A 21,331-nucleotide genomic window follows, 5' to 3' on the forward strand; every position below is an offset into this window, starting at 1 on the left:
AAAGTGTTTCTGTCTCAAAAAGATTAATGCTTACATCTACAAAGTCATACATGCACTGCAAAAAGCTCTGCAGCCAAGGGAAACACTGGGTGCATAAGGGAAAAGAGGAACTCAATTAGGCGAATTCCTCAAAATCCCACAGGAAAACAAGAGATCAAACACTAAAACCTGTCTAAGGTGCTGTGCAGATTCTGGGCCACTCAAAAGCAAGAAACTTTGTGTGCATATTTGCAATTTTAAAATAATGCACAAAAGCAAGTAGTAAAGTTTTGGTAAGGAGAGGTGGCAAAACCTTCTGATTAGTTTATGGTAAAAAAGTCCCAATCTGCAGAAAACTTTTTCCACATAGGGCCATTGAAGGTCTCCCACACATCAAGGTAAGACATTTAGTGCACTTCTCCCTTACTCATTTGTGCAAAGAGGCATTCAGTGATTGACTGAGGTTCATGATGTTGTCCCAGGCTGGACTTCTGAAATGTGCTCCAGCTGTGGCTAGACAAAACCAGAAGGAGGGGCTGGGGGGACATATTTTTTAAAGTAGCCAGTGAATCACATCCAGCCAGCGACAGCAAACTCTGGACTTTGACAGCACTGAAATTATTTGTTCCTCTTGACCACAACCTAGAGATCCCATGTCCCACTTGCTCCTGCCACCTCCTCGCAAGACTCCTTCGTTTTGGGAAAACTCCCAGGCTGCCTGGGATAGAGAAACACCTGCATGAGCAGCAGGTGAAGCTGGAGCACTTTCAGATCACATCAAAGCCTCAAGTTCTGTGCTTTTAAAATCATTGACAAAGATCTGGTCCCAGCTCACCTTAATGAGGTCTTCCAACAGGGTCTGACAGATCTGCTTCTTGTCATTCTTAGAGAGGTCTCTGTTCTTCATAAGCACACGGTACCTATTGAAAAAGTCGTGGTAGGACCACCTGAAAGCAAAGAACACACTGCGTGTTAGTCTGCATGCTCGGCACTATTTTGTTAAAATAAAATGCTTGGAGCCATAGACGACTCAAAATGTGAAATATTTCGAGGGATCTCTCACCACTACCCTCAGCATGGACCAAAGCTACCCAAAAGGAGCTACTCACCCCTAGCCTGACCCCAACCGCAGACACTGAATGACCACATCAGGGCCCTTCTAGCCTGCAACAGAAAGGCCAGAGATCTTCCTGTTTTCACCCCTGATGTGCTTCCCAATCTGCTACACTTTACCACTCAAATGTAGCAAAGCTGTTCCCATCAGAAAGGAGAACCTAACTTCGGCAAAATCACGGATCTCCTGACTGGCCAAAAAATAAAAAATAAAAAAAGCAATTTTGATAAAGTTACACAGAATGAATAAAACAGATATTCTTTGGTTTTTTTCTTCTCCCGAACTCTGCTGAATATTCATTTTAATCAACTGACTCACTAATTGCTCCATCTTGAGGTCTGTGACTGACACCCTTCAAACAAATACAAAATCTTTTGGCTCTGAAAACACAGGGCAGCCCCTTGGAAGATGCTTCACTGTCTCCAGCAGCGAAGTTTCCTAACAGGCAACACTAATTGAAGGAATTAGAGCATTGTATCCTACTGCTAGGAAATACCATCTCCTGCTGCTGGTGATAGATGTAGAGCCTGAAGACTGGGATGCTGAAATTACTTCAGCATCTGCCAAGTTTCAGCCTCCTCTAAATTAACACAGTGAGTTATAAACCCCCAAAAATGTGAGTTTTTAATTAACACTAGGATTTTCCAGCAGTGTCCAGAACAACCACTGCAATTTCAACAAGCCATAACAAACATCAAAAGGAGACTGGAGAAAATCGCAGAGAATTTGATTTCTGCCCTCACTCAACAAAACCACCTGTGAGCCTGATCCTCACGTGCATGGATGCTCTGGCAGCCAGGACAAGAACACTGTGTATGAAGAGCTGCCATACAGAAACATCCCCTCCACCTGTCAGCCCCATGAATACCTTAGTTTTCGCATTACTGCACCAAATTCTTCTTATTTTTCCATTTTCACGGATTAAGAGTATGGGGAAGAGAGGGAAAATAAATTGCAAAGGGCCAGAGTGCTGCTTCTGACAGGTCTTGGCCAGTTTACAGTGGGGAGGCTGAGTGAGACCACCCGAGTAGTCACAGTTGCCAGCTCCACAAAATACTTCACAAAACAGAATGGTTTGGTTGGAAGGGACCTGCACAATCGTCTACTCCAGCTGCTGATATCTCTCATGAAACATCTTGAAGGTTGGAAGCTGTGATATTTGCTAAGACAGGCATATTGCTGATTTCAAAGTAAACAACCAACAGAGTTTTGTGTCACTTTAGAAGAGGCAGCAGGGGAAGAAAGCCAGTTTGATTAAAAGCAATACTCGCCAGTTTGATTAAAAGCAATACTCTAATTAAAAGAGTACAGTAGAAGCAAATGTTTGCAGAGGGAATGAAGAGAGAAAATGGGAAATAAAAGTGGACTGGTAAGGATTGGGAAGAGAAAGGTAACTCCTGCATGGACACAACTGGCAAAGAACATGGAACTGGCAAAGAACAGAGAATCCTTAGGACTACACTTGAAGCCAATGGTGGAGGGCTGCTGGAGGCAGAAGCAAGAGGAAAATTGTGATGAGAGGATTTCCCATGCTCAGAATGCTCAGATCAGTTCTGGAGCAGCCAGATTTAGTGCTGATTTAATCCCTGTCTACATGGGCTAGTCCTGAGGCCAGGCACCTAAGGGTACCCACCCTCAAATAACCAACATAGTGGATTATCACTAAAAAAAACTAAGATATCAGCTATGGGAAGCTCCCTCTGGGGTGAACACTGAACACAAAGATTATGCAAGACTACAAACTTGTGTCCCATAGGGTTTAACTTAAACTTGCCTTCTCTTCGCTTCCTCAGTGCCTCTGTTTTATAATTACATTTCCCATTTTGTGCAGTGCAAATAAAACCTGTTTTCATTTTAAGCATGCCCAGGGTTTACACAGCTCCAAATCAAACCTGAGAGGAGAAGCAGAGCATGCAGTGCCCAAGGCACCCAGCCAAGCACACGAGGCTAGAGACATCCTGCCTGGCTCGGGTATTGCTTGAGCCAGGGAAAGCTTGGGAGGGGGGAAGAGAGAAGGAGGGAGTATTCCCATCAACCTGCCAGGGTCAGTTCAGGCACTGACATTATTAACTGCTGATATCTGGAGAAAAAAAATCACCCTGCAGGTGCCACCCAGGCTCTTCCAGCAAAGAGCAGATGGTGAAGAGGCAGAACGTGAAACTCAGGGCACAGGTCCAAGCTGGGCAGAAAGCAAAATCCATCATCTCCCAGCACCAAGGCAGAGATGGAGATCCCACAGCTGCTCACAAACAAGAGTCAGGCACCTGCAGGAATTCCTTAAAAATAGATCGTAAGTCACTACACAGTGTGTCTTTCATTCTCACTTCCCTATGTAGCAAAAATTGATTTTCCATGTCCATCCTTAATATAAATAACTCACATTTTAGAAGTCTCACACAAGACATTGGAAGTGTCAGGGAATAAACCCCCTGGTTTCTGCCAAGGTGTTTACTGGGACTGGTGGCATCCACAGCCCTGATTCCATATCCCCCCGAGGTTCACAGCCCCACACTGCACCCCATGGCACAGAACTGCCTCACTGATGTTCTCACCACCCTCACTGATTTAGCAGGAGATCACAGCCCTGAGATCACACTGCTCCTGTATAATTGTCCACAGAGCATCTAGACAAAATCTCTGCCACGCCAAGGCTCAGCTGGCCCATCAGCAGTTTCACTGGGATATTTGCCATCCCAATTCACCAGCAAAAGAAAGCTGCAGGGGTTCATAGGTGCTGCTACAGAATCCTCCCTGGAGAAAGGAATAATTAAAGCACTCAGGTTTAATGTAACACGCCTCATTGAACCACTCGAGGCTCAAAGCTGTATAAAATTTCCTTACAACTATGTGCTCGGAGAGAAACAAACATGATCCCTCAGCCCTGCGAGGGAGATCCCGGCAGTGCAGAAATACTGAAGCTCAGTGCTTTGCTGCACACACCCTTTTATAATTATTTTTCTGCACTTACTTTTTTTTTTATTTTTAGGTACCATGTCTTCATTCTCAGAACGAAAAAGAAAAAGAAAATGAAAAAAATAAAAAGAAAACTTCTTTTATACTTGCCAAACCACACACTGACTCCCAGCAGGAGACAAAGGATGTGCCATGTTACCCCGAAGATTAGCAGGTCAGGAAAGATTATGGGAAGGCTACACCTCAGGTCAACTTGCTGACAGGTATCAAATAAAAAACAAACCTCAGGGGCTTGGGATGCTGCCACACAACACACAGCATGGGCAATCTCAGTGCTGGGGGCTGGAAACCACCAAGGACACGAAATAAATACAACTCCATATCATTATCAAGTGTTAAGATCCAGATAAGTGGTGCAGGGAAAGAGCTGGAATCAGGAGGATTTTTACATCTGCCCAACTGAGAAAGAAGAAGATGGAGGCACAAAGGACTGGGCAGATGCTACTCAAACTGAGATCAAGCCAACCTCAAACACCTAATTTTTGCTTTCATGTCACTAAGGGGAAAAGGCAATAAAAGGACTGGAAGGATGCAGGAAAATAACTTATGCCTATGAAAAAACCCTCCTTGGGCTCAAGGAACAAGGAGGATGCTTGGCTGGGAGCCTGAGACTTGGTCATCCCAGCAAAGTGTTTGTCATCTACAGCAAACAGAGGGAATAAACCATAACACACACCACGAATAAAGTAATTTTTTTCCTGTAGTTTAAAGAACCAGATTTGGATGTCTTACACAAAAATGCAGCCAGGTGCAAAGCAAAGGGGTTGCTCCTGCCCAAAACTGAGGGGCTGTGAACCTGAGCACAGCAGAGCCAGCTGGGTTTAACACAACCTCAGATTATAGGGACGTAGGTATACAGCTTCAGGTAGGAACCTGGGGGTGACATTCTAAGGAATTCTCTGAAAAGTATCTTTGCAAGCAGTCAGCAACTGCCCAAAATATCCCCAACCCTTTGTCTCAGGGTTATTACAGCAAGGTTATGCCAGTTGCACTGAGCGAGGAACTGAAAGGAGTGTAATAGGTCAAAAATGCTTGGTACCCTAAAATAACTGAAGGTGAAATGCTTCCACTCAGGGTAAACAAATTCACTGTCCCCACCAGCCAAGACCATCCCAGGTGCTGAGCAAACCCAGTTTTGTGCAAGAAATCCTGGCAGCACCATGCAGCACCCTTCCCTGGAGGGGGCAATATTTTAAGCAGGAAGGAGCTGGACTATACTGATCTTTCCAGAGTCAAAACCTGTTTGGAGGGGTGCAGGTTCAATCTCAGAGCCAAGATTTGACATGAAGTTATTTTAGAAACTGCGGTTCAGGGAGAAAATTTCTCTTGCCTTGTTTATTGCAGCAGAACAGATTTGCCTTTCAATTAGCTCTAAAACATGCAGGCTGGCCTGGCTTGAAATTAGCTGGAATATATTCAAAGGGAAGAACGAAGGGAAAAACCCCTCCATTTACATATTACACCTTTGTTGGGAGTGGGCAAACAGAACTGCTGGCAGCCAAAGCAATTTATAGGTCTTGTTATTCTGAAATGACAGCTAGACAGCTAAAGGCACATTCTATTAAAAAAAATTCTGTATCCAAGGATGTCCGTGATAGTTTTCAATTATAAGTGTTCAATGTTTATAGAATTTAGCAGCTGGGATTTCACACTGAATTGAAATAAAAATGCTGCATCTGACAGTGAGTTCCAGCAACCAGAGGAAGCAGCCAAATGCCATGGATACTTAAACTATAAATACATAACAACCACAACGAGAGTATTTCAGAGAGAACTGCAGTGATGAGGTTATTCAGAGTGATGGCATGGTGGGAGACCACTGCTGCTGGACCACTGACTGCAAACCACCATAACCAGCAGGAAAAAAATGCACTGTTTTGATAGAACCAATTTAAAAACTCATTTTAAAGAGTATTCTGTTATTCATGGAGATCTGCACCAATTAGTTCTCTATAGATTCATCTCCACACAGCCAGTTTCTGTAAAGAAGATGAATGGTTTTACAGCAGAGACATCTTCCACGGTTTAACCGGGGAAGCTGATGATAGATTTACTACCCACACACCTCCGACAGTCCATTCATCACACTCATTTGTGTACACGCTAACAGATACATTTTTTAACTGCTGCGTAACATTTCAAAGCAAATGATACATTTTCACTTTGCTACAGACAGTCAGAGCGCAGCCTACCACAGAAATGTAAAAACGAACCCAGGCACACCCCAAGTGGGGAGCCCAAGGCTTCAGCTTCAGCAACTGACATGGGTTGAAGAACCACAACTTGTATCAAAAATTATTTCTTTTCTTAGACGTAAAAAAATTATTAAAGACTCTATACACTGAACTCCTCAGCAGAAGGTGGTTTTATCCAGAGATCTCTGACTCAAATCTTCTGATTACCCTCAGAAGTTTCTCTTGTGACAGTATGCTGGAATATACTCAGAGGTAAACACTACAGGATGAAAATAAAAGTTTTTCTGTTGTTCCTGTAATGAAACTTACCTGGAGATAAACAAATTTGGAAATTCCCTGTTGTTTTTCAGGTAAATTGCTTACACCCAACTGAAGCAAAAGTCACAAAGATCAAGTTTTCTGTTATTACTTTAAAGTAGTCTAAATTTAGAGCTTTAACATGGGGTTTAAATTTATGGCAATGACTCTCCTTTTTGTTTTTATCCCTAATCAAGCAATACAAAACCAACTTGTCTCAAAATATAAGGAAATACAGAGGAATAATCAATGCCCACTGTGATGAAAACTGAGAGAAATCACATGTAAAACTGCAGGAAGAACTAAGAAGTCTGTTACTTTTCCGACAAAACAAGATCCTTTGGAAGCATATTTTTCCATGCTGGTCTACAAAGTCAATTTAAACACACAGATTATTCACAATCTTTCAATGACATTGTCCAGCTCCTGGGTCTGGATTTTCAAGACTGGAATTTTGTGAGTAACGAAGGTGAAGAACTACCATAGCCCAAAGTGAGTATTTTACGTAGTGCAGATCTGTTCCTATCTACAATTATCTCCTAGAAGTATTAAAATACACAAAAATATGCCCTCCAAGCATCACAAACTTTGGAGAAGGTCACTCTGAAAGGCTGAAATAGCTTTTTGAACCCTTTTTTTTAGTCCCTGGAGGAAGAACAAGAGCTGACAAGTTGCAGTGATGGAAGAGTTCTGTATTCTTAGTGTCCTGGGAAAAGATCTCATTACCAAAAGCATGCAAGCAGAGCAGAAAGCATCACTTTTGAGTTTTTCAGGGTGGAGAGATCCTTGCACTGGTCAATTATTGGCTGTCAATAGATCCTGGCTGGTCTCCATGTCCTGCAGTGGTTTCTCCCCTCTGTTGCCCATCCCCAGTTAGTAATTTTACATTGATTTTAGTGCTGTAGGGTCTAAACTGCAGTTAAGTGAGCAGAAATGGAAAAACGCTACAAATCTGTAATATAATTATGAATGGAGAGGAACAGGATATCCATGCAGCCAGGGTAAGAGCAGTAACAAACCTCATGGACAAGGCTCAGGTCAGAGCTCTCCAAACTCTCCCAGGACCCACCAGGGCAGAGCTAGGGCCCAGACTGCCCTGGGCAGTGTGACTGCTTGCCAGGAAAGCAAAGAACTGCCCTTCCCTGGCCTCTGTCATGGGAAGAAACCCATCCTTCCCATTGTTTTAGGGCTTTTACTGCAAGAGGACTGACAAATTTGGTCCTGCAATGAAGATGGTAGTAAGAGACAACCCACGGGCTGGAATCTTTTAACTCCTCACCATGGCTTAGTGATCATGTCATTTAGGAGCAGCTTTTTATTAGCTGCTTCCACAGAAGCCCTCGAGACTTCAGAGTCGAAAGCCAAAGGTGATGCTGGGTCTTCTAACAGGGTCAGACTCCCAGAATGAGGACCCAGATCTCCACCCTCCCACACTGGCAGAGGACAGAGAGAAATTGGTTTCTGTGAGACTTTCCCTTTTCTTCTTCTGTTTTCCCTTCTTCCTCCATGAGTAGTTGGACTCAGCTGGTCAGGGAGAACCCCATCACCAGATCTGGCCTGTCCAGGGTGGTCACTGGTCAACTGAAGTGAAGGGCAGCAAAGCCACCTCATCTCAACCTGCAGCTGCTGCCCTCGACTGCCAGAAACCCTCTGCAGCTTTGCAGGAAGTGAGAGCAGCACACTCCTCCCCAAAACCCGGGACAGGGAGTTTCTCATGGTGCTCAGCCTCACGCTTAGCTGACTCTTCACTGAGCATATTTATAACTTCTTTGTTCCATAAAAAAAGGCTGATGGCTTTGCTGACATTAACACAAAGCTGCTTGGCACTAAAATGCAATTGACACATTTTTAGAATTATTTGCCCTTGTCATCTTCAGGACTTATCTATAGTCTATGTTTTCTGATTTATAAGGCTTTAAAAACCTCTTTTGAATTTTATTTCACAATCAGCAGGAGCCACACCACCCATAACCCTCTTTTTTATGGTGAAAGGGTTTGAAGCCTAGGATGCTCTGCATGTGCACTGTGAAAGTCTACAACAGTAATTTACAACCCTTATTTTCTTTCTCTGCAAGTAGAATCTGATTTTTTTGTTGGCTGAAATGAGGATTGCAGCACATGTCTGAAGCCAGAAAAAAAAAAAAGAAAACACAAAGGAAAGCAAACTGAACAGTGGAAGGGCCTCCAGGCAAGCAGGGAAGAAGTCCTTTAGGGCAATGCTTGCTTCCAGAGCTGTTGTTTTGTTACTTGATGTCCACATAACTACAGGATCAAAGCTGGATTCCTTTGTTTGCCAGGCATCAGCTTTTTCAGAGGTTTCATCACAGCAAATTACATCTCAAGCTGAAAGCACCAGCTGGAACACTGGACACAGCACAACACACCCTCTGTCAGCCCCACTCTGCAACTCTGTGCTTGACAATGAATCTCTTAGATTTAAGGAACCCAGGACATAATGGAGGTTTCGCAAAAATGAAAAAAAATAAAAGTAGAAAAGCTATCCTGCATATAAACCAATCTAAAAAACACTGTCCTAGGAAAAAAAGTGTTTTCTTATCCCTCACTCACCTCAGACAATCACAGAATAATTTGGGTTGGAAGGGACTTCGACGATCATCCTGTTCCACCCCTGCCATGGGCAGGGACACCTTCCATGACCCCAGGTTGCTCCAAACCCTGTCCACCCTGGCCCTGGACACTGCCAGGGATCCAGGGGTACAATGAAGTTCCTGAGTAAATCTCAGCAGCAGCACAACCCAGGGAATTCCCAGCCCAGTACCTGGATGGGAAGCCAGCTGCACTGATCCGGATGGTCTCCAGCACTCCGCAGGCTCTCAGCTGCTGCACTGCTCTCTTTGGATCAAACCTGCAAACAGATTTAGGACAGACATTAACACACAGTGAAAGGCAACCAACCTGATAGTGACTTTTCCAGAGACAGGAATGACTTCCTCCTCTCATAACTATAGTGCTGGATAAAGCCTCACTTCCATACTTTTTGTCCACAGCCCTTCCTTCCCAAATCTCAGTATAACCCATGACTGGCTTTGGGAAGAGGCTGAACAGATGTCACACGTTTTCTCTGCATGCCACGAAGGTGTTGTGATTTTCAAGTTGCTTGAAACCTTGCTACCACCCTGCTATCAATGCCAAGTGTATTCTTGGGATAGGATGATTATCTGCTGCAATTAATTAGTGCCTACAGCCATAATCTACGTGGCTTTGCAAAGCAGTACAATCTCAATAAAGAAGTGAACAGGCTAACCCACCACAAGCTGCCTGGTGAACTAGGCAGTATTAGTCCTGCAGCTATGAGGGCAACAACATATTTACAGAATTCAAATTCAACAGCAAAACAAACCTCATATATTCAATTCCATACCGAAACCAGGTAATTAACAAGTCCCACAAGTTTCTAGACGAAATTTACCAAGAACAGTGGAGCTAATGTTCAAGACTAATGACTTTGATAGGCACCATATGGAAATTCAAGGTTTTTCTGCTCTCCTCTTTAAAGCTTGCACCACCCCTTACCACTGGCATCTCATTTCGATCAGCAATTTGCACCAAAAAAAACTCATGGCAAACACCAGCTGAATCCTTGGGCAGTGCCTTCTCTGGATCCTGGAAAGAACCCACTCCCAGATGAGACTATCCTTGCCCAAAATCCAGGAACCAGCATCCCCCATGGCTGCTCCCTCCTTCCACCCTCACTCAGAATGCACAAAGGGGTTTCAGCTCTCCAACTCTACAGCTCTGGAAGGCACTGGAAAAGGTCCTTGGATCAAGCTTGGAATCCTATGATGCCGATGTCCATAGCTCTGTGAGATTTCCAGAACAAAGCTTCTCAAACACCTGCTTTTCCCTTTCTGAAAGCCCAAAATATTTGTCAAGTCAAGATTGCATGAATTATTCTGCCTGCTCTACGCCTTACAAAAGCAGCATGAAAAATAGTCCCCCCCTTCTCTCTCTGTGCCTTTTTAAATTCCCTGGACCTGTCAAATCTACAAGCAAGTTATTCACCTCACCACCATAAACACTCTGCTGGGTGAAAAATCAGTCTGGGCTGTCACTCACTTCAAGGAAGAATCCACAAGGGTGCAATTTCCATAACAATAAATAATAAACAGGACTGGCAGATCGACAGGTAAGCTTCAGTCCTGGAAGATCCCAGGGCAATCTCTGTTGTATCCAAGGGAAACTCTCCAAAGCAGCAAAGCCCTGCTCAGTGGGGCTGAAATGCAGTCACCAGAGAAGCTGCAGTCATCTACCTGAAACAGCTCCAGCTATGGGCTAACACTGAAATAAAGACCTTAAAAGTGGGACAGTACACATTATTATGAACTCCTTTTCTTTGCCATGGCAGGTAGAACCAGCTGGAAGGTTGCTTTTGGCCTGGAAACCCAACTAAAAGATCACAAACCATGCCTGAAACAGAATTCAAAAGAAAAACTGATATGAACAACATGGAGTCAGGCAACAACCTGGGTATTCCCCTTGCACATCTCTCTTCTGAAGCCTTCTCCACCAGGAAATAACCTCAGCCCAGCCCACAGTCAGATGCAGCAAATATCCCTGCATAGTGCCAAGGAGTCCTCCACAATGGGAGCTTGACTGCCCTCAGCCCCATTACAGATCTTTTATTGTCAGCAAGTTGTGAAGTAGGAATGCAGGGTGCAGAGACCTGGGGAAGTCTCCAGTCCAACCTCCTATGTTCAAAAGTTGGACAGCTGTGGGGGCAGAACCACAGCTCAGGGGTTTATCTAGTTAAAACTGATAAAAGCCTCTACAGATGGAGGCTGCACAACCTCTCTGGGCAAACTGCTCCATTGACAGACTGTCCTCACAGAGAAAAAAAAATGCTTACTTATCTCCAGTCTGCATCTCCCGTGTCAATTTGGGGCCATTGGCTCCAGTTCTCCCAACACACACCACTGTTGAGAGCATGCTCTTGTCCTTGTGGTAGCCCCTCCAAGTACTGAAAGGCTGCCACGACATCCTTTCAGTTCTCCAGAGTTTAGGAAAAAATGCAATGCTCTTGTGAGCTGAAAGATGCTATGTTTCAGGAAGAGAAAACTTGTTTTCTCACTGAACAACAAACATAAAATCAAGTGCTCTGCATGCTAAAGATACCACTTCAGTGCTAACCTGGAGCCGTGCTGATGATGTTTCACTTCACAAATACCTCTCAGCACTGTGTATTTTCCAGCACGTGTCTCTAAAATACAGACTCCTTTACAGCCACCCCAGCATTCTCCAGATCCCAGTTTTACACATAAGCAAACAGTCTTTGGCTAAGTCCTGTGAGCAGCAGCTACAGGCACTGGGAAAGGAGTATTTCCTTTCAGGCCTGGAGCAAAGGAGGCTCAGGGGGACCTTGTGGCTCTGCACAGCTGCTGACAGGAGGGGACAGCCAGGGGGTCAGGCTGTGCTCCCAGGGAACAGGGACAGGAGGAGAGGGAACAGCCTCAGGCTGGGCCAGGGGAGGGGCAGGGTGAATATTGGGAAAAATTCCTTCATGGAAAGGGTGGTCAGGCCTTGGCAGGGGAAGCCCAGGAAGGTGTTGGAGTCCCTGCCCCGGTGGTGTCCAAGGAAGGGCTGGGCGTGGCACTCCATGCTCTGGGCTGGGGACAAGGTGGGGATTGGGCACAGGTTGGACCCAATGATCCTAGAGCTCTTTTCCAGCCTCAGTGCTCCTGGGATTCTGTGACTTTATTTTAGCCAAGCTAAGGATATAAATTCCTCAAACTGGTGGCAGCAAGACCGATGTTGACCAAGGTCCCCAGCTCACAACGCCAATTCAGCAGGGGTGAGGCGGGAGTCTCTTGCAGAACCACCTGTAGGAGACACCTAAATCCCCTGTGGAAGGGGATGCAATCCCATCACCACAACCTAAAGCAACCTCCTCCAGAACCATTATTTGGTTTGTCCTTTGTTCCCAGAATCCTGGGCTGGCACAACTGACATTCAGCAGACAAGGAGCACCCCACTGCACAGAGCCATCACTTGGCTTGCAGGCAGACACTGGCAGAATTATCCTTCTGGTACTTGCTACCCATAATATCTTAGAGATACAACTGAGTTCATTCAATTACCACACCCTGACAGGAGCTTGCAGGTCCATGGAGTTACATTAACTGTGTCCTGAGCATCACATGAAGGACAGAATTGGAAAGCTAAAAGGCAGAGAAGTGAAGATGGGTGGGCTGAAAGGAGAGCGAGTAGGGACATGAGGCCTTGGAACTGCCCTTGGGAAGGTGAAGCCACTTCACTACCACACTCTCACTACAGCAAGTTAGAGAGTAATTTTGTGCTTTACCTAAAGAAAATGGTCAATGACAAGGTGTAATCCTGAATTTCATTCAAATGGATTGCCCCTGCAAAAGGCTTAAGGAAACTGAGGCCCTGTGCATCCCCACTAAGTACAGGATGGTGTGTGAAACAGATCAAAGGAACACAGAAACTGCCATCCCAACACAGACAGCCAGCACAGCCTTCTCCAGAGCTGTTCATGAGTCATCTGAGGAATCAGGTAAATATATACCAGTTTCTGAATGTCTTGTTATGACTAATACCCTTCACTTTGCTGTTTGCAGGGGAAGAAGAGTCATGACAAGGAATCCTCCTGGGGGATGCATCTCCACCAGCACACCATGACCAAGGGTGAGCCTGTTTAGAAATGCTTTGCCCTCCTTTCAGGACACTGTTGGACCTGTCTCTGCACTCCTAAGTTGCACTGTGCTCACCGGGAGCACTCAGCCTGCATTGATCAGCTGGAGGGAAATGCCTCCCTGCTGATGGGTTACATTCATAACCTTCTCCCTTAAATGTCACCACCTGCAGTTTATGCCTTTCGAGGACATCACATCTGTAAGGTCCCTGCATATTAATGGTCAAGTTTTCCTGGAGTTACAGTGAAGAAAACTGGGCACAAATCCATGACCAAGAGGTCAAACAAGGCTAACAACTACCTGCTCACGTTTCCTGCCTGCGATATGTCTCTGAACTACAAAGGAAAATCAGGATGGGCCTTTTGCTTCAGCTGTTTACTCATCTGGAAACCTCCCCGAAGTTGATACAAGTCACATCTTTACTTTTTCTACATTAGTTTTGGAAGCATCAAGATATCCTTCTTCATTTTAAAAGCCTACTACTTATCTCTGTTTTTTCATTTCTTTCTCTTTTCACTGTTTGGAACTATAATTACTTAAATCAAAGCAAGTTTAAGACGAAAATTGCACAAAGACCCTATTACTGCAAAGCAAGGATGCTCACTATTAGCAGAGTACACCCATGATTTATTAAAACCTTAATTATTCTTCCTTTCAGAGGCAAAAACCCCACATCCTGAAACGCAAAAAGGTGACTCCAGCAACCCACACAGACCCTCCAGTTAGAGGAACAACATTAAAAGGAGGGGGCAAGCTCTTCAGCAGGAGCTGAAAGCCCAAAGCATGCTCTGTTGCTATAAAGCTGAACACATTTGCATATCTGCAGTCCCACTTACTTGAAGGGGAGCTTCTCGTCGTTGGGCTTGATGCAGCGCACATAGTGAGGGGTGGTGGCATTCAGGGTCTCCATCAGCAGCTGCAGGGAGCTGCGGAACTGAAAGACAAAACCACTCATCTTGAGGAGGGACGAAGGTGCTGTAACCCCACAGCCCCAGCTGGCAGGTGCCACAAGCCACCTGTAGGTGTGACACAGTGTAAAACTCCCCATCGGCCAGGCACAGGCAGGAGGAATTCAGAGAAGACAATGGAGGGTTCAGGGCTTCCAGCTCAAAGAAGTTCATGGGCAATGAAGCTCGGGACTCTGCCCAGTTGGGTCTTTGAAACATCTCCAGGGATGGAGACAGCACAACCTCTCTGTGCCCCTGTTGCACTTTTTGACTTCTCCGTGGGGAAAATGCTCCTTTTCTGAAGCTATTTCAGTTTATGAGCTCCACAGTATATTGGGACACAATCCAGTGAATGCCAGAGTGGCCTCCACCCTCCCCAGACCATGTCTCAACTGCTTTCAGTCAGGACTACTCAATCCTGCTCTTCCAGAGACACTGCTAGAAGTCATCCAAAATTCAGCAGTCAAACACGGACCATGGCAAAGCCTCTTTCCACCCCCAACAGCTTTTTATCTGCTTCTGCTTCACACTGAAGCATCAAGATCTTAACTGGATTTCTCTGTCGTTGACTGACTGACTCAAATCAGACATTACCTGGTGTCCCACTGTTTTCCTGTGCTCCTTGTTGGCAGCTTTGAAGGCTGGCCGGGCAGAGCGGACGCTGATCCTGGGTGTCCTGGGTGTTCCCTTTCCCTGTGGAGTGGCAGGCCCAGCATCCCTATCTTCTTGGAATAAATCTGCCACCATCTGATACTGAAATGAAAGGCAACACTTGAGCACCTCTGGCCCTGCTCGCTGCAGAATGAACCCACCCAACCCCTATTGCTCAGGTCATTTCTTACCCATCCAAAACCTGGAAGAGGAAAAAGGGCAAGAAAGTGAAGGCAAGAAGAGCTGTCTACATAAACCACATTAGCAGAACCATTGACCATTCTGTGCTGCAGCCCATGAAACCTTGCAATGTGCACATTAAATTGAACTAGCCAAAAAAACCAAAAACAAAGAAGCTGGATTGCTGAAGTCTTCCCAAGGCACAAAACCTCCTGAACATGAGGCGACTCTTGCTCCCACGGCTTTGTTTACAGAGTGTTTATCCAGCCCTTAGCGAGCAAAGATTCTGCCTGCACAACAAATACCTCAGGAACAGGATCTCCTGTGAGGACAGGCAGCACCCCCCTCCCACCACAGCCCCAGAGGCACCCTTGTTTTTCCAAAAAACTAAGGAACACCAGCACTTCCTCACTAATTACCCACCTTTCAGGTGAATGAGCAAGGTGGCTGCAGAACTGCCATCCCACAGCCCTGGAAGCACCACACCTAGCTCATCAGATCCCTAGGTCTGGGATTTCCAGCAAGCCAGCAGCAAAATTTCCACTTCATAAACCAGAGAACAGGTGAGCTGGTAAATGCATTTAATGCCTTTATTATTATTTAGGGAGCAGGATATTCAAATTTACATTAGGCTGGGGAACCTGAATATTAAGTAAGCCACCATAAATCTGGTCTGGTTAGCAGCACTGCTAAATTTTCACATCTTGAATCCATCTATGCACCCACACCGGCTACTGCCACAGCTACACTTACATTCAAAGGGGAAATCCTTAAAAGTAAAAAAACCCTCTGTCAGCAGGTGGGATTTCATGTGTCACCAGCTGAGCTGGGCTCCAGCCCATTGACACTGCCAAAGCACCCACGATGCCTCCTGGCAGCACAGTTGCTGAGGGAGAGAATCACACTCCCTACATCCATGGCACATCCATGGCACATCCATGGCACATCCATGGCACATCCATGGCACATCCATGGCACACATACACCACAAAAACACCGGCACAAGGCAGTGGCAGCTACACAGCACTCTTGCCCCCACCTCAGGCTCCTCCAAAAGCCCAACCTGGTTGTATTCCCATTAAGATCCCAGGAAGAGTGCTGGGGTTTACTGTTTTATGGACATGAACAGACAGCCCCATGCTGTGGGGGGCTGCCTGGCTCTCTGCCACATCCCTGAGCTGAGACAGGAACACTTCCAGCCCTGTGCTGTGGGCTGTTCTCCCAGCTTGTTAGCACAGCAGCCTCAACACCACTGTGGGATGGAAATGGTTTGCATTACAGGAACAAATTGCTTGCAGGTTCCACAACAGCACCTGCTAAGGGTGTGCCTCCTACTCTCAGCTCTCATTGCTATCTCTGCAGCTCACTCAACTCCTACCAAAACAGAGGCTCTCACTTTCTTCACCTGACCCTCTATCTCTAAAAAAGACATCCTGACAGTTGTTGTGGATGACACCATCTCCATCTGGGATGCTCTGACTGCTGCAAATACAGGTTGTACGGATTGGCACATGTATTAATGAAGACATCCAACACAGGCTCTGCATTTTACATCCCCCTGGATGCAATTTTGGGTTTCAAAACATCTTCTCAACACAGCTGGGAGCACCATTGACCCCTCCATCCACTTGCTATCAGCAACTGCAGTGCTTGTTCCTGAATGAGTGCTGAAGAAGGATCTCAGAGCCGAGCTCTCAGCTTGCATCATGTAAACCTGGTAAAACTGGGATCATATCTAGCAGGAACCATTCCACAGGTTCTGGGACGTAAGCAAGAAGGACAGATCCCTCCTCCCCAACTGGCAGAGTCAAAACCATTGGTGCATTATTTGTAATTACAGAGAACTGGAATGTAATACCTTCACAGCATGCCCATATGCCTTCAATCAGCATTCAACTAATTTTCCTTAATTCAAAGAACATCGGCTCTCAACTGTTTTAGCTGACCAGCGCTTACAGAACTAATTAACTGCTTTATAAAGTCTCTTTCACCATCTTGTTGATGACAGTAATTGCATTCTAATTAGCAGAAGGCAGTTCTGCCTAGGTGGGAGTGCTTTGTCAGCGATGCGCTTGCTGACAGGGAGGTGCTCAGGTCCTTGCTGTGTTAAATTCAGTGTTCCCCCTTGCCCTCTCTTTTGCATTAGTGGGAATGCAAGAGAAAGTGCAGGGAACGCAGCCTGATCCTGAGGACAGGACAAAGTCCTCACAGCACAGCCCTCTGCAGAACAAATCTGAGCTTTAGTTAAATTTGCACATCTGAGCGGCAGACTCAGCACTGCCACTGCTGAGAGACCAGGTTTGGAGAGACCAGGTTGCTTTTTACAGCAAATAAAATTGGTTTTAATCATTTATAGCCCTGAAGAGCACATGGCAGGTGAGAGGCAAAAAAATCAGGGTAACAATCTGCTGGCAAACAGGGGTTAGGGGCAGCAAGAGCAAACCATCAGGTGCTGAAGGATTTGCAGGAGGAAGGTTAGGATGCTCCTGCTGCTTTTCCTTCCAGAACAGCACAGGATCAGCACAGGCTGATAAAAGCCACTGCTCCCATGTCGTTAATGGAATGGCTTAAAGGCAGAAATTAACCAATCTCCCAAAGGGTCTCAGACCCAAGGGCACTTGAGAGTGTTCTGTGCTGGGTCAAAGAAGCTGTGGCTGCCCCATCCCTGGCAGTATCCAAGGCCAGGTTGGACAGGGCTTGGAGCAACCTGGGATAGTGGAAGGTATCCCTGCCCATGGCAGGGGGTGTAACTGGATGAGATTTAAAGTCCCTTCCAACCCAAACCGTTCTGGAATTCTGTGATCAGAATGCAGATGTTGGTGTCACCTGCAGAGCCACCACTGTAAGTCACAAGGTCCTAACATTAGCTTAGTTTGCAAGACAGGTAAATTCAAATCCTTGGTCCCAAGACACACACATTAATTTTTCAGATTTTTTTAGGCCAAGCAAACCAATTGCAAGGAGCAGGGTTTGTTGAGATTTTTAGCTATTAAATGAAAATCCGACCTGCTCTGATATTATACTGTGGTCCCTATACATGAAAAGAGAGTCTTTATTTTGTATCTCTGTTCTTAGGGAATGATTTCCAGGGTCTCCACTGGTCAACAACACACTACTCCAATGAGTTGCAATTTCTCCTCTACACCAACAGGAAGAAGTCAAACAGAAATCCTTATCAGACACTGCCAGTTCTGCAGCACTAACTCCAACAGCAAGTTCAGCACTGGCTAAATAATTAATCATACAGCATCAATTATTCCTGGAGGTTACCTGGCATTTCTAATGAGCTCTAATCACGCCCAGTTTTTACCCTAGGAAGCTTCCTGAACATGCAGAGCTCTTGATTTGGTATTAAAGCCCAGCTTCACAGTTATTAGTTTCACAACCACTCCCATGGATGAGAAAATTGCTCATCTTGCCATCTTCACATGAATTCCTTGCTGTGAAACAGGCCAAGCCACTGACAAAGGTAAAAAAATTTCCCATTCTCATCTCTTCTAACTTTGACAAGAACAAACTCCTGCTTAAAACGCTCTTAAAAATAATGTGTCCTCCACCTCCCTTTATCCCACTCCCTATTTAGGATGGCATTTAGAAGGTCACTGCCAGAAGCAAACCCAAGTGAGGGTGTCACAAAGAGAAGTCTGAATATGAGACATTTGCTTGCAACATGCAGGGGGGGTTCAAAATCTGTAATGCAAAAAAAAAAAAAAACCCAACCAAAACCAACTTAACATACTGGCCTGTGCTATGCAAGGCTTTGAAATGTTTGGAGGAAAGCAGATGTACTCCTTCCTTTAAACCACACACCACCAGGTCTGGAGGAACAATGGTGCCCCAGAGTGACACAGCCTGCATTTTGGCTGCTGGATGGTGAGTTGGACTTTGCAGGGCTGGATTTTCACACTAACCCCTTAATAAAAGCTGACCCTGGAAGAGATGAGGTTGTTTAAAGTTTCAGCTCATTAATTGACAATGAAAGACTCAAGGCTGCAGGGAAGAACTTTTAGTCTGGTTTTTAAACAAGACGGATTTAAATTGCTTAGCTGTCAGTGCTGCTGACACTTTTAACCCAACCTACCCGAATGTTCATGGAGAACAAGAGAATGGTACTGGAAGTCAGTGTAAAATCTGCCCAATTTATACATAAAGCTGTAAAATCTCTGACTTGGAGCCCACTGCTAAATGCTCATTTATTGCAGGCATGACCCACTCCAAAGCCTTCAGAGCCCCACAGCCCTTCTGCTTCCAACATCCCACCAAATCCACAGCCCACAGGAGATTTTTAAACACCAAGAGGAAAAACCCCTTCACCAGGAGACCTGGCATTCAAGGCCAGTCAATTCCTGTTGGCACTTGGTGCAATGAGATGTTGACAAGCTGTTTGTACAACACTCGGGAGAGGGAAGGTACACGGCACAAAATCTTGTAAGACACAAGTGACTTCAAGAGTGATCTTTAGTATCTGTTAATTTGTTAAAATCACACACTGGCAGCAGTGTAAAACAGCTCCACAGCAGCTGAAGTGTCTCAGAGTTCGTGTTACATTTCCAGCATTCTACATTAACTCTGAATTTTGCACAGCAATTATTAAAGTAATTGGAAGTCACAGGGACAAGTACGATGGATTACAGCTAAGGGGAACAGCTACGTTCACACAGAAGGGTGACAGGACCAGCAAGGCTACCCCCAATATACAAACTGCACTGGTGACAGTGGCTTTTAACCCCACCTCCCCTTGCTTTTGACCAGCCTGCTCTCGTGGAAGGTGTCCCACGGCAGGGGGATGGAACGAGATGATCCCTAAAGTTCTCTTCCAGCCAAAACATGCTGTGATTCTATGGGCGATTGATTGGTGATTAGGTGATGGTCGGGGAGCTCCAAGCAAGAGTTAAGTGTCATTTACAATGCCCAAAAACCAGCTGTTACTAATTTTGGCCCTTGATGACCAAAAAAGAAGAGAACCAGCAGGTCTGGAAACTATTTTTGTGACACGTTTTGACAGAACACCAACACCAGGGTGAAGGAACACGGACAACCACACACATCCACACATGGGTGTGCCTGTAACCCCAAGCACCCCCTCTCCCCCTTTCCCCCTGCTCCTCACCCCAGTGATTTGGCTCTCTGGCTGCTGTCCGTAGCTGGAGGCAGCTGTGGTTCACACCCTCAGCTTGCTGTGGTGTGGCACAGAACGCACAGTCCAGCCCCAGCCTGGACAACTGCCCTGGCTCACTGCCTTTACCTTGCTGGCTTTCAGGATGTCGATCTGCTCCTCGTACACCGTGTCCCTGTTCTTCTCCAGAAACCCCTCGCTCTGGTATTCCACCTACAGCAGAAAAAACAAAGAAGCTCAGAGGGTCAATTCCTCCCCTGCTGTCAGGAACTCACCCAAAAACCTGAGAGGGGAAAGGAATAGCTGGAATTTAAAGGTCACTTTTTATCAAAAGAAGTCAATCTGAGTGAAAGCAAAACCCTTACTGCAAACACAGACTGTTTCTTAGTCATTAAATTGCTCTGCATGGAAGCCAGGGGTAAAAAATGCAAGGATCATCAGTAACTCTACACGCTCCTTTGTTCACTCCTCAACTCCTTGTAAGTTAATCAATAAACCTCAAAACATGCCCTGGCTAAGTCTCTTTTAGGTCTCTTGGGCTTTGAAACTGCAGAGGGTTGGGAATGCAAAAAAAAAAAAAAAAAAAAAAAAAAGTGAGAACAGAAGAAAATTTCTTTTTCTTCACAACTTAAGTTGGCTGAAATAAGTGACCACCAAATTAATTAAAAAAAAAAAAAAACCTGAAAACTTGCTAAGATGTATTGTTTGTGAAGGATCCAGGTACAAAATCACTTGGCTAAGGAAAGGTGAGTTACCAACCTCTGCCATGGATGCCTCTGGCACCCAGGGCAAACCTGGTTAGGAGAAGCACCTGTAGGGCATCTCAGCACCTGGATGTTGTCCAGCTCCTCAGACACATCCTTGGGTTGGTCTTCTTACTTGTTTTCTAACAAAAGTGTGTTTTGGGTAACTGCAAGCTTTTGAGATTCCCATCTGTGGTGAGTGACATCTGTCACACCAGGGTTTCAAGGAACCTGGAACTCATGGGCAAAATCCCCGAGGACCAGGCAGTGGGATTTGGTTTAGTTTGGTACCACAGTTGGTATCTTCTCCCTCAGAAAGGAGGGATCTGCCCAGGATCACCTCTCACCTCCTCCCCACATTGTGCCTTGCTGACACTCACAGCTCCTGCTCCTCAAACACCATTCCCTTTTCCAGCACATTTTCTGCCAAGCTGCCCTTACAGAAATCCAGTTCACTGCAGCTTT

General features: G+C 45.5%; 1 protein-coding gene across 4 annotated transcripts in view; it reads right to left on the reverse strand.

Moving 5' to 3' along the window:
• The window catches only part of MYO5B (myosin VB), a 145,691-nt gene that overhangs the window by 49,745 nt on the left and 74,615 nt on the right, over positions 1–21,331 (reverse strand). For all 4 annotated transcript variants that reach the window (XM_085043256.1, XM_085043253.1, XM_085043255.1 and 1 more), the window contains exons 14-18: positions 20,253–20,336; positions 14,771–14,929; positions 14,066–14,163; positions 9,338–9,424; positions 815–926 (exon numbers count right to left, since the gene is read on the reverse strand). In XM_085043256.1, the coding sequence (XP_084899382.1) occupies positions 815–926; positions 9,338–9,424; positions 14,066–14,163; positions 14,771–14,929; positions 20,253–20,336 (540 nt within the window). The remainder of the gene's footprint in view (positions 1–814; positions 927–9,337; positions 9,425–14,065; positions 14,164–14,770; positions 14,930–20,252; positions 20,337–21,331) is intronic.

This window comes from Lichenostomus cassidix, chromosome Z (genome assembly GCF_008360975.1).
Source record: "Lichenostomus cassidix isolate B80296 chromosome Z, HeHo_3.0, whole genome shotgun sequence".
NCBI classification, from domain to species: domain Eukaryota; kingdom Metazoa; phylum Chordata; class Aves; order Passeriformes; family Meliphagidae; genus Lichenostomus; species Lichenostomus cassidix.